The sequence below is a fragment of the Nicotiana tomentosiformis genome, chromosome 12 (genome assembly GCF_000390325.3).
Source record: "Nicotiana tomentosiformis chromosome 12, ASM39032v3, whole genome shotgun sequence".
Lineage (NCBI taxonomy): Eukaryota > Viridiplantae > Streptophyta > Magnoliopsida > Solanales > Solanaceae > Nicotiana > Nicotiana tomentosiformis.
This window is the reverse complement of record NC_090823.1, coordinates 26506662-26518280: the sequence shown is the minus strand read 5'-3', so window position 1 is coordinate 26518280 and position 11619 is coordinate 26506662. Positions and strand designations below refer to the sequence as shown.

The 11619-nt window shown below is 37.2% G+C and overlaps 1 protein-coding gene across 3 annotated transcripts; it reads left to right on the top strand.

Moving 5' to 3' along the window:
• The first annotated feature begins 1799 nt into the window (after nucleotides 1–1799).
• Nucleotides 1800–9688, top strand: LOC104118166 (auxin response factor 6). 3 transcript variants are annotated; one of them, XR_011413089.1, is made up of 16 exons: nucleotides 1800–2526; nucleotides 3526–3638; nucleotides 4182–4280; nucleotides 4388–4444; nucleotides 4537–4695; nucleotides 4799–4883; nucleotides 5017–5107; nucleotides 5537–5701; nucleotides 5783–5905; nucleotides 6035–6110; nucleotides 6297–6341; nucleotides 6443–6590; nucleotides 6717–7843; nucleotides 8299–8489; nucleotides 8980–9106; nucleotides 9219–9362. XR_011413089.1 is itself a non-coding variant. In XM_009629357.3 (15 exons), the coding sequence occupies exons 1-15, from the start codon at nucleotides 2484–2486 to the stop codon at nucleotides 9415–9417; spliced, it is 2721 nt and encodes a 906-aa protein (XP_009627652.1). In that variant the 5' UTR covers nucleotides 1805–2483; the 3' UTR covers nucleotides 9418–9688. The 3 variants fall into 3 exon arrangements, 2 of the variants coding, with proteins under 2 accessions (XP_009627652.1, XP_009627654.1); XM_009629357.3 differs by lacking the exon at nucleotides 8980–9106 and having other exon boundaries at nucleotides 1805–2526; nucleotides 9219–9688; XM_009629359.4 differs by lacking the exons at nucleotides 6297–6341; nucleotides 8980–9106 and having other exon boundaries at nucleotides 1806–2526; nucleotides 9219–9688.
• The last annotated feature ends 1931 nt before the right edge of the window (nucleotides 9689–11619 follow it).

The window sequence follows — 11619 nt, the reverse complement described above, 5'->3', positions numbered from 1 at the left end:
GAAGAAGAAACAACTACTGCCCAAAAATGCACTACGCGACCGCAGAAGAACGTATGCGATCGCGAAGAAGAAATAACGCTGCCCTCCACAAAAGCATTACATGAACGCGAATCAAGGGATGCGAACGCGGTTCACAGCGACCTCCTCTTACGCGATCGCGAACCATATGACGCGAACGAGAAGAACAATAAACTTGGCCTTACCAACATGGTCACCTACTACGCGATCGCGAAATAACAAATGCGATCGCGATAAAGCAGAACCCACATGTACGCGATCGCGGACCTCGCACTACGAACGCGAAGAAGGCAAATTGGTTAGTCACAAAACAGCCTACGCGATCGCGAACAAGGAAATTAGGCACCAACAAAACAACAGTCTAATAACATGGAGAAATGGCCCGTAGCCCATCTTAAATACACCCGAGCCCCCAGGACCCCGTCGAAACATACAAACAAGTTTCATAACATAACGCGGACCTGTTCGAGGCCTCAAATCACATCAAACAACATCAAAACTATGAATCACACCTCAAATCGAACTTAATGAACTTATGAACTTTCAACTTCTAAAACTCGTGCCGAAACATGTCAAATCAACACGGAATGACGTCAAATTTTGCATGAAAGTTTCAAATGACACAACAGAGTTATACCAACTTCCGAAATCAAATTCCGAACTCGATATCAACAAAGTCAACTCCTGGTCAAACCTCTCAACCTTCCAAACCTTAAACTTTCCAATTTTTGCCAAAATATGTCGACACCTTCTAGAAATATCCAAATGCGAATCCGGGCTTACGCCCAAGTCCAAAATCACCATCCGGACCTAGCAAAATCATAAAAACTCAAATCCGGGGTCAAACACATAGAAGTTAAACTTTGTCAACTCTTCTAACTTAAAGTTTCAACAATGAAATTCATTCTTCCAAACTAATTCCGAATCACCTGAAAATTGAAACCGACGATACACTCATCGTAATACATCATACAAAGCTACCCGTTCCCTCAAACCACCGGGCGAAATACAAATGCTCAAAGCAATCGATCGGGTCGTTACAAATTAACTATAGTCAGGTGATTGAAGCTTATGCTAAAGACTTGCCATGTACTCATTGATATGAGAATGAGTTATTCTTTGTGTTGTTGCACACCCCCTTAAGAAAGCCGTTTAATAGCCTAAAATAAAAAATAATTAAAACAAATACATAATTAGAACTCCATTATTGTGGATAAAAGTTTTGTATTTGGCTAAAAATAATGGAGCTTTAGCAAACTTGTCTTACAGATTTGGCCATAAGAAAGAAAAAAAATACACAATTAGAACAAAAAAATTATTGTATCTAAAGAAAAATTAAAAAATATACCATTAAAACTTCATTATTTTGGTTAAAAATCAAGTCTTTTTATTCATTTGACTTGAAGGAATAAATACACAATTAAAACAAAAATTATTGATCTAAAGATGATATAAAAGAAAATACAAAATTAGAATAAAATATATATTATATTAAGAAGAAGCAAGATTATGAAATAAATAAATTATTATATATAATTATGTGACTATTAACATCGAAAAATACTTACTTAAAAGTTGATTTTTAATTTTTTATTTCACGGCCAAAAAAAGAGTTTATTCATCCTCTTGATCACATTAATTTATAAAGGATGAAGTGGAATAAGATGTACTTTATGAAGTTTAGAAAGATCTCGAGGTATTGTGCATAATAGTACTATGTGTTATAATATGTTACACTCCATTGAATTATTGGTAGTGAAAGAAATATAAACTGTATACAACTTCAATCCATTGTAGACAAGAGAAGAGTAAAGAGAGAGAAGACATATACAGTACACATACTTTAAAGGAGTATATAGTATATAGTAGTAGTTGTTATTGCCTCTCCCCACTTCCTTTTGCTGTCACTTTTCAGCATCATTCATTACCTCAAAATTTCCGACCTTAGCTATTTCTACCATTATACATACATATTTTGAACGTATATACTCTTTTTTGGAGTTACTAAGTACATGTATTTTTCATAATAAGAGCTTGTGATGTTAGGTAATATGAATGAATGAGGTTCAAATGCAAATTTGGTGGGCATTTTCTGCTGAATTATGAGAAGAAAATTATGGGTTTTGTATTTGGAGTTTTCCTGAGTTGAATTCAGTAGTTAAAGCTTGTAATTTGGATCTTTCTTGTGTAAAGACTGGATTTTTATTTAAGATTTTAAGTTGGTATTTGATGAAGCTGAAAGCTTTTGTACTCTGTAGTGAAACAGGTTTTGGTTGATATTTCACTCGCTGTAATTCACTAGCGTTGAGTTTTGTCTTGGGTTGAATGGGATAAAGTTGAAGCTATTTTTGGATGTTTTGAGTACAAGAATTTTCTTTATTTGTGCTGTGGATTTAGCTTTTCTTAGGTCCTTTTTTTTTTGTGGTGGCTTCAAATTAAGTAGAATAAGGATTGAAGCTGCAGAAATGAGGCTTTCTTCTGCTGGTTCCAATCAGCAGTCTCCTGAAGGTAAAGTTGTCATTTTCAATCTTTAAGAGAATGTTGCAATATCATTTTTCTGCCGCTATTGCTTTCTTCCTATCTATTTTTCCGGTTTATACAGTGTTGATATCATTTTTCTGTCCTTTGTTGTTGATATTTGCTTGTTTCTATTCTTACTCGAGCCGAGAGTCTCTCGAAAATAGCTTCTTTGCCTCCCTAGGCCAGGTGTAGATCTGTCTGCACACTGACCTGCCCAGATCCCAATTGTGGGATTTCACTGATTTTTTGTTGTTGTTGTTGTAAGAGAATGTTGCAATATGTGTTACTTCCTTTAGAAACTTAGCTGATCTTCTTCTTTAAGTTGCATATAAGAACTTGTCTGTTTAAGCATAATTGAGATGTCATAAATCTATCTCCTTTTCTCTTTTATTCTTGCTTTAATTTTCTTTCACATGTCCTTTCCTCTATTTATTTTAATTCTAATGTTTCTTTATATTCATTTCTTTTATCTACAAGTTGCTTTCAGTTTGAGATCAGTCTACAGAATTGCTGTACAGATGTTCACCCTTGCTCTTTCAACTTTATATTGATTTTTTACCATACCTTTTTCTCTTATGGATCACCTGGTTCTTATTATCATGAGTGAGTTTTTTGATAGCTTTGAGCTTGGTATGCTTAACATCTATGTTGCTCGGACTCTCCGTAAATGTTGCCGGTTGCGTGTTGGATCCTCCAAAAATAGATCGGACAGGGGTGCAACATTATTTTGGAGAGTCCGCGCAACATAACTTAACATCCTTTTTCTCTACCTTTCTATAACCGGAATCTTTTTAACTTAAGACTACAACTGCGCCTCAATTCCGAGCAAGTTGGGGTCGGCTATATGGATCAATCTTTTGAATATTCTTTTTTTAAAAATGTTTCGAAATACTTTCTTGATCTTCAATCTCTCTATAAGAGGAAAATAAGAATTTTGCTGATCTAGTTCTTGAAGAATTTATGTTCTCAATGTGATTTGAATTGCAGGGGAGAATAAATGTTTGAATTCTGAGCTTTGGCACGCATGCGCGGGACCTCTTGTTTCCCTACCAGCTGTTGGAAGCAGAGTGGTGTATTTCCCCCAAGGGCATAGTGAGCAGGTCTATTTCTATCATCCTAGATTTCTTTACTGGTGTTTATGAGCATTTATAACTCCCAATGCCAAGGGCGAAGCTACATTGTCTTAAGAGTGGTCAATTTATCGAAAAATTACACTATGTATAACGGTAAAATATTATGTTTTAGAGGTATATAACATATATTGAACACCCTTTGTCGGGGAACTTTCTTCACTTCTTTCAAGTTAAACACCCTTGAGGGAATTTCTGGCTTCGCCACTGCCCAGTGCACTCCTAGATGTCTTTCTAGGATGGCGGTTATTCTCATTCTCTTTTCGGTAGTGCTTTATTTTGAGATGATCTGCAAAGCAGAACAAACATTGTCTACTAATATGAACCAATCTCATTTGAAACTTAAAGGCCGTCTTGTTGTTGTTGTTTTTCTTTAAAGTTATAGTTTTTCTGAAGAAGGAATCAACTGTTAGCTTTTCTAAGACTTTGGATTGCATCTGTGGATTGTGCCTAATTTATGAACTAATATAATACTAAAGTGGAAATCTTTACTTTGAATGATCTACTTTGCAGGTTACTGCATCAACAAACAAGGAAGCTGAGGCTCATATTCCGAATTACCCAAGCCTGGCCCCACAACTTATTTGCCAGCTTCACAATGTGACCATGCACGTAAGTAGCCTGTTTTTTTCGTTGCCTTATCACTTATTAGAAGCAAATCTCTGAGTTTGAATTGTATTATTGCTCCATTTAAAGAATTTAATTCTGATACAATTCAGGCTGATGTGGAGACTGATGAGGTTTACGCTCAAATGACCTTGCAACCTTTGAGCCCTGTATGTAAACTCTGTAATAGAAAATTGTCCTGAATTTCTAGTTTCTGTTTGCGTCCTGATTTTTGGAATGCCTTTATTTTCTTTCATTGCAGGAAGAGCAAAAGGAGGCATCTTTCCTTCCTTTAGATTTGGGTACCCCGAGTAAACAGCCAACAAATTACTTCTGTAAAACATTGACAGCAAGTGACACAAGTACTCATGGTGGATTTTCAGTACCTCGCCGTGCAGCAGAGAAAGTTTTTCCTCCATTGGTAACAACGCATTCTTAGTTTCTGTGACATCAGATGATGAATTACCGAGGTCTTTTTTTTAACCTTTTGAAGCGTCTATTGATGCAATGACTTCAATATTCAGGACTTCTCTCAGCAGCCTCCTGTACAAGAGTTGATCGCTAGGGATCTGCATGACAATGAGTGGAAATTTAGACATATTTTCAGGGGTGAGTTCTTGATATAAGTGTCATACTTCTAAGATACTACCTTAGCCAAAATATACATATTGTTCACTGAGTAATAGTAAATTTGGCAAAGCTTCCTTCTCATAGATACTTGTTGCTTTTGTTCTTGTGACAGGTCAGCCGAAGAGGCATCTTCTTACAACTGGTTGGAGTGTGTTTGTAAGTGCAAAAAGACTTGTTGCTGGTGATTCAATCATTTTCATCTGGTAGGCTGTCAGGAAAAGATCGCATGTTCTCTTTCTTTTGCTTTTAACAGCACTTTGACATAAGTGGTCCTAACTTTGTAACTTGGATAATAATGCTCGAGATTACTGAGCCTTTTGAACGGATTTGTGGTTCTCCAAATAGATACTGCTGAATTTAGTTTCAAATCCTTGAGTTAATCAAATTCCTCAGTAAACTATATATAAGATTTCTACTGTTGTCACACATGTTAATTGCCAATTAAGTGAAGATTTCTACTTTGTCACACATGTTAAACAGCCAATTAAGTGTTAAGGTCAATGATTTTTTGCTCAGTGAAATTACTTTTTGTTTTATTTTCTTGTCTCCAGAGTCACTTTATCATTTCTAAATTAGACCAGTCGTGTACAGCGTAGACAATATTTAAAATTGTCATGCTTTCTTTTTTGTAGGAATGAGAAGAATCAATTATTTCTTGGTATTCGACGTGCCAATCGGTCCCAAACTGTGATGCCGTCTTCAGTTTTATCAAGTGACAGCATGCATTTGGGTCTTTTGGCTGCTGCAGCTCATGCAGCAGCAACTAATAGCAGATTCACCATTTTTTATAATCCGAGGTTTGTGCCTTTGTAAAATGATCAACCTATTACTCACATAGTAGTTATATTCTAACTTTTGGCTGGCATGCATTGATATAGGTCTTGTCCTTCAGACTTTGTTGTACCTCTTGCCAAGTATGTCAAAGCAGTGTATCATACTCGCATTTCTGTAGGCATGCGCTTCAGAATGTTATTTGAAACTGAAGAATCTAGTGTTCGTCGGTAGGTTATCACACTTATTTTATTTGTGGTTCATATTCTTGTTCTTGGTACTTGCAAGGATGCCTTAACACTGAGTTAAAAGTTGTGGGAACTCAAGTTCGACATCTGAGTATTCACCTTGTATTTCAGTTACATGGGCACTATAACTGGCATAGGTGATTTGGATCCTGTTCGTTGGCCAAACTCACATTGGCGTTCAGTTAAGGTATGCTAATCATTGCTTAAATCATGCATCTTCAAAATACTAATATCTATTGCCATGTGTTAATGCCTTATTTACTTGTTATTGTTATTGCTTTTCATATATTTTCTGGTTCTTATGTCGCTGTTATTATTTCTATGGTTTCTGTTGATGGTACTGATGTATTTGTCTCTTTTCGTCTTCGCCGAGGGTCTTTCGGAAACAGCCTCTCTACTCCCTCGGGGTAGGGGTAAGGTGTGCGTACTCACTACCCTCCCCAGACCCCACTTGTGGGGTTCCACGGGGTTGTTGTTGTTATTGCAATGTGTTAATGAAGCTTGAATCTGTTCATTCAGGTTGGCTGGGACGAGTCTACAGCTGGGGAAAGGCAACCAAGAGTCTCCCTATGGGAAGTCGAACCTTTAACAACATTCCCTATGTATCCATCGCCATTTCCTCTGAGACTCAAGCGATCATGGCCTCCTGGATTCCCGGCATTAAGTGGTATTAGGATTCGACCCCTTTCCCCATCACATTGTTTTTATCTGTCTGAAGCTTCGGGTTGGTTAGTTGGGGGAACTGTATTGACTTGATCTAATGTGTTTTCATTCTCTATATTATTGCATGAAGGGATGAAGGATGATGACATGGTAATGAATCCTATGATGTGGCTCCGTGATGTTGGAGATGGTGGAACCCAATCTATCAATTTTCAGGGAATTGGAGTCACACCTTGGATGCAACCCAGAATTGACGTCCCAATAGGTGGAATGCAAATGGATATTTATCAAGCTATGGCTGCCGGTGCCCTTCAAGATTTGAGGTCTGTGGATCCCTCTAAACAGGCTCTCACTTCGCTTCTGCAACTTCAGCAATCCAATGGTGTCACCAACAACACTTCCGGACTACTATATCCACAGTTATTTCAACAGTCTCAAGGCCAAACAGCGTTTCTGCCGAGCATGGCACAGGGCCAGTCCCAAGTGCAACCTGTATCGCAGCCTCATATTTTTCAGCAACAAATGCTGCATCAAAATTCATCCAACACTATCCATCAGCAGCAACAACAATCTCCTCAGGAGCAGCAGCCTCCTCTGCAGCAACAGCAAGCAATTAGACAGCTGGACTCGAGCTCTCAATCACAACAGACATCATTGCAAGCATTCTGTTCTACGCAACAGGAAAGCTTCACTGACACAAATGTGAATCATTCCACCAACTCAATTGTTAATCCACTGCACAGCCTATCGGGTGCAGTTACCCGGGATGAACCATCCCAGCTTGTCAGTGTTCCTAGATCGAGCTCCTTACTATCTCCTACCGGATGGCCACCAAAGAGGGTGGCTGTCGATCCTGTTCTTCCTTCTGCATCTTCACAGCGTATGTCACCCTACATTGATCAGTCGGGAACACCCAACAAAAATGTATCTCAAAATGCTCTTTCTTTGCCAACGTTCCCAGGTAGGGACTGCCCCGTAGGTCAAGAAGGGAACAATGATCCCCACAATCATCTTTTGTTTGGGTTCAATATAGATTCCCCATCTCTTATGCAGAGCGATATGCGAAGCCTTAGGGGAGTTGTTAGCGATTGTGAGTCAACAAATGTGCCCTTTGCTTCTTCCAACTACCTAAGTAATGCGGGCAATGATTTTTCTCAAAATCCAGTTATGGCACTCTCTGGTTGCATTAATGTACCAGGTTTCACACAGACTTCTGAAAATGCAGGACAAGAAAGCCCACATAACACCTTTGTTAAGGTAATTTGCCTTCGTGTAAATACTAGCAACTTTTTTATTTGTCTTATGGGGGAACATACCCTGGCCAAGCACCCCATGACTCCTTGCATTTTTGTTTCATTTCCCGGGGGTTGGGGCATGGGGTCGCTGGTGAATGGTATGTAGATTCCCCTCTTATCAATATAATTATGTCACGATTTCCAGGACAAATTCCATGAGAGGTAGCAACATTTATTTTTCTAATATAGCCAAATTACATTTTATACTAGAATAAGGAGATGAGGAATCACATGGATAAATTTCGGAGGGGGAGGTGGGGACGCAGAGGATAAAGGTGATAGCCTTGTGGAGATGATGTGGAAAATCCGGTCTTCTGTTTTAGTAGATATATTTTTGTGCAATACTGCAAAGAAGCATGCTTTTGTTTGTTTAAATTTTGCTTTCATTGTTCGTAATCTCGTTTGTCTATTATGCAGGTCTATAAATCAGGGTCCTTCGGAAGGTCATTAGACATCACCAAGTTTAGCAGCTACCATGAGCTGCGAAGTGAGCTTGCACGGATGTTTGGCCTTGAAGGCTTACTGGAGGATCCTTTGAGATCAGGCTGGCAGCTTGTATTTGTTGACAGGGAGAATGATGTGCTTCTCCTCGGTGACGATCCCTGGCCGTGAGTTCTTATCCTTGCTTCTCTTTTTAAGAACCTTTCTTGCCTGACCAGAGCTAATGTGCACTTTCATGTTTCCACCATAACTAACTCACAGGAACTTCACAAACAACTACTCCCCCTGTCCCAATTTATGCAAAAAGAATGCCATACTTTCTTATTTAGAAACAATTTAACTTTAAACTTACTACTTTATCCTTAATGAGATAATTTATAGCCTTACAAATATCTATGACTTGTTTTCGACACGTTTCGGTAGTTTTCCTTTCTTTCTTAAATTCCGTGCCAAGTCAAACATCGTCACAAAAATTGGCACAGAGGGAGTAGGAATAACTAGTTGAATCAAGAAGGGATAGTGACTTCAACATTCATTTTGTTTTCGCAAGTTTGTCTGACATTCGAGTAACTCTTCTATTCCCATCCCCATAGTATGTAAAAAAGTAATTTTGCCAAGATTCAAGGCTTGCTCTAAGACAAGATTGGGTTGCTCTAGTGGTGAACACCCTCCGCTTCCAATCAAGAGGTTGTGAGTTCGAGTCATCCCAAGAGCAAGGTGGGGAGTTCTTGGAGGGATGGAGCCGAGGGTCTATCGGAAACAGCCTCTCTACCACAGGGTAGGGGTAAGGTCTGCGTACACACTATCCTCCCCAGACCCCACTAGTGGGATTATACTGGGTTGTTGTTGTCAAGGTTTGCTCTAACTGAGGTACATTATATTTCCTTGCCTTTCAGGGAGTTCGTCAACAGCGTATGGTGTATTAAAATACTCTCACCTCACGACGTGCAGCAGATGGGAAGACAAGGTCTCGAGCTTTTGAACTCAGTATCCATGTCTAGGTCATCAAATAATAGCTGTGATGACTTTGCAAATCGCTCGGAATCTAGGAATATGACCTCTGGCATCATGTCTGTTGCTACTCTCGACTACTAGATATCTCTTAACCTGTCAAGGTATTCTGCTCCTTTTGTAATATTGGCATTTCTTCAAACTTTTACTTAATGAGAAGAAATGCCTGATTAATTCTACCTTATAACTTTGCTAGAAAGTTGCTTATTGTAATTATTGTAACTATCTTTCAATTTCTATTTCCAAGTCCTTAATGTATACTAAACTGAAAATTTAGTAGGTAATTTTAAGCTGTAAAATAGCTGTGAAGAATTCTTGAGGTTTTTGGTTTATAAACATCTACATTTTGATAGCACATTGGAAGAGGATTTAGAGTCATTGCGTTATGAGGATGACATTAATGAGTATGGGCATGCATTCGTTTTTTCATGTTATTTTAGCATTATTCGGTTTTCGGTTTTTTGATTTTATATTTAAAAAAATTTGCCATCCAATTCGAACCAATACAATTTTTTTTTTCAGTTTGATTTTTCGGTTATTCTCTTATGTCATATAAGATAATATAAATTTAATATAATCGAACAATTATATTTATGATTAAGTATAAAAATGAGAGGTAGTAATGTCAAATCGCTTAAATTTTTTGTATTCAATTCACATGATTAAAATAATGAACGCCATTAATAAGATAGTAATACATGCTTGATGAGATAGTTAAATAGTCATGGTCTCCTATAACATAATAACAAGTACACTAGGATAAGCTTGCACACCTAAATCCTAATAATATTTAATGCTAGCTGATTTCTTTACTAACCATACTAAGAATCAAATATTTTTTACATAAAAATAATATATATATTATTTTCTTAAAACCAAAAACCAAATTTTAAAATCATTCACCCAACATTAAACGAAAAAACCACAAACTCAAACCAAATAACAAAAAATGTTCGTTTTGGTCTTTTGATTTAATCTAAATAACGGACCCTTATTAATAAGTAGCAAATGGGGTAAAAATCAGAAATAGTCATATTTACAGCTGGTAATTGAAACATAGCCACAATTTTAAAAGTAATCGAAATTAGTCACTTTTCATGTAAAGATAAAATTTAAGCAAAATACTCTTTAAAAATCCGAAAATATTCCAGCATAATATGCTGGAGTTCTAATTTTTTACATATGAGCTTCTAGCATAATCCATTATAATATGCTGAAAGTTTATATGCAGGAGCTTCATAATCCCGCATATTATGCTGGAATTTTTCATGTGCTGGAGTCCCAATATAATATGCTGGAAGTTTATACGCAGGAGGTTCATAATCCCGTATATTATGCTGGAACTTTCCGTGTTTTTTAATAATTTCGCAAACACTGACTATTTTTCGATTACCAGTCCGAAAAATGGCTAGCCCGTGCTATTTTAATTTACTAGCAAATGACGTAGTGGTGAGAATTAATGTTTTCTTGTTGTCAGTCATGTTATTTCGTATTCCCCGATTTTTGTTATTACTTATTGTTTCTTTCATTTCAGTTTTCTGATTGCATTAATTAGTGTTAGTCTGGTATTTTCGCTTCGATTTTTCTTGTTGCCTCTTCCTTTTATCTTTCCTGAGCTAAGGGTCTACCGGAAACATCTTTCTACTTTCTTAAAAGTAGAGGTAATATTTACGTACACACCACCCTCCTCAGATCCAGGTATAAAACAAGGTATTCAATGGTATCGCCAATGTGCACACAAACTGATTGGTGCATCATTATTATCATAAAAAAACACAAAGAGGTGGGGTTGTAGAAACATGGAAAATAGAGTGTGTGGGACTTGACCCAAAGGACAAAGGAGGATGGGAAGTATCATCCTATATATGCAATAAAGGCACCGATTGAAGCTAGAAGTTGGTACTCACAACCCTATTATTATATTATTATAAATAAAAAGATACATATGGGTGGTGGGACAATATACGGTGAAGTGAAGTCCTTTTCTTAGAAAAGGATAAACTGTGCTCATGCATGTTTTAAGCCCCGTTTCCTCTCTTCTCCACTCAATATTATTTGCTTTTCCTTTGGTTTTGATGTTACCTTGATTTTATCATGCTTTATATCACTATTGGGGTTTGTGTACGTTGTGATCTGCAAACAACAACCAGTTTTTATGTTGCTTTTTTAAACATAGAACTGGTGTTTGTGAGAAAAATAATCGAATTGGCTAAATCTATTATATCGGGTTTTGGAAGATTTTATGAATGACTCTATAAGAGGTTGTTCTTTAAATATTATCCTTGT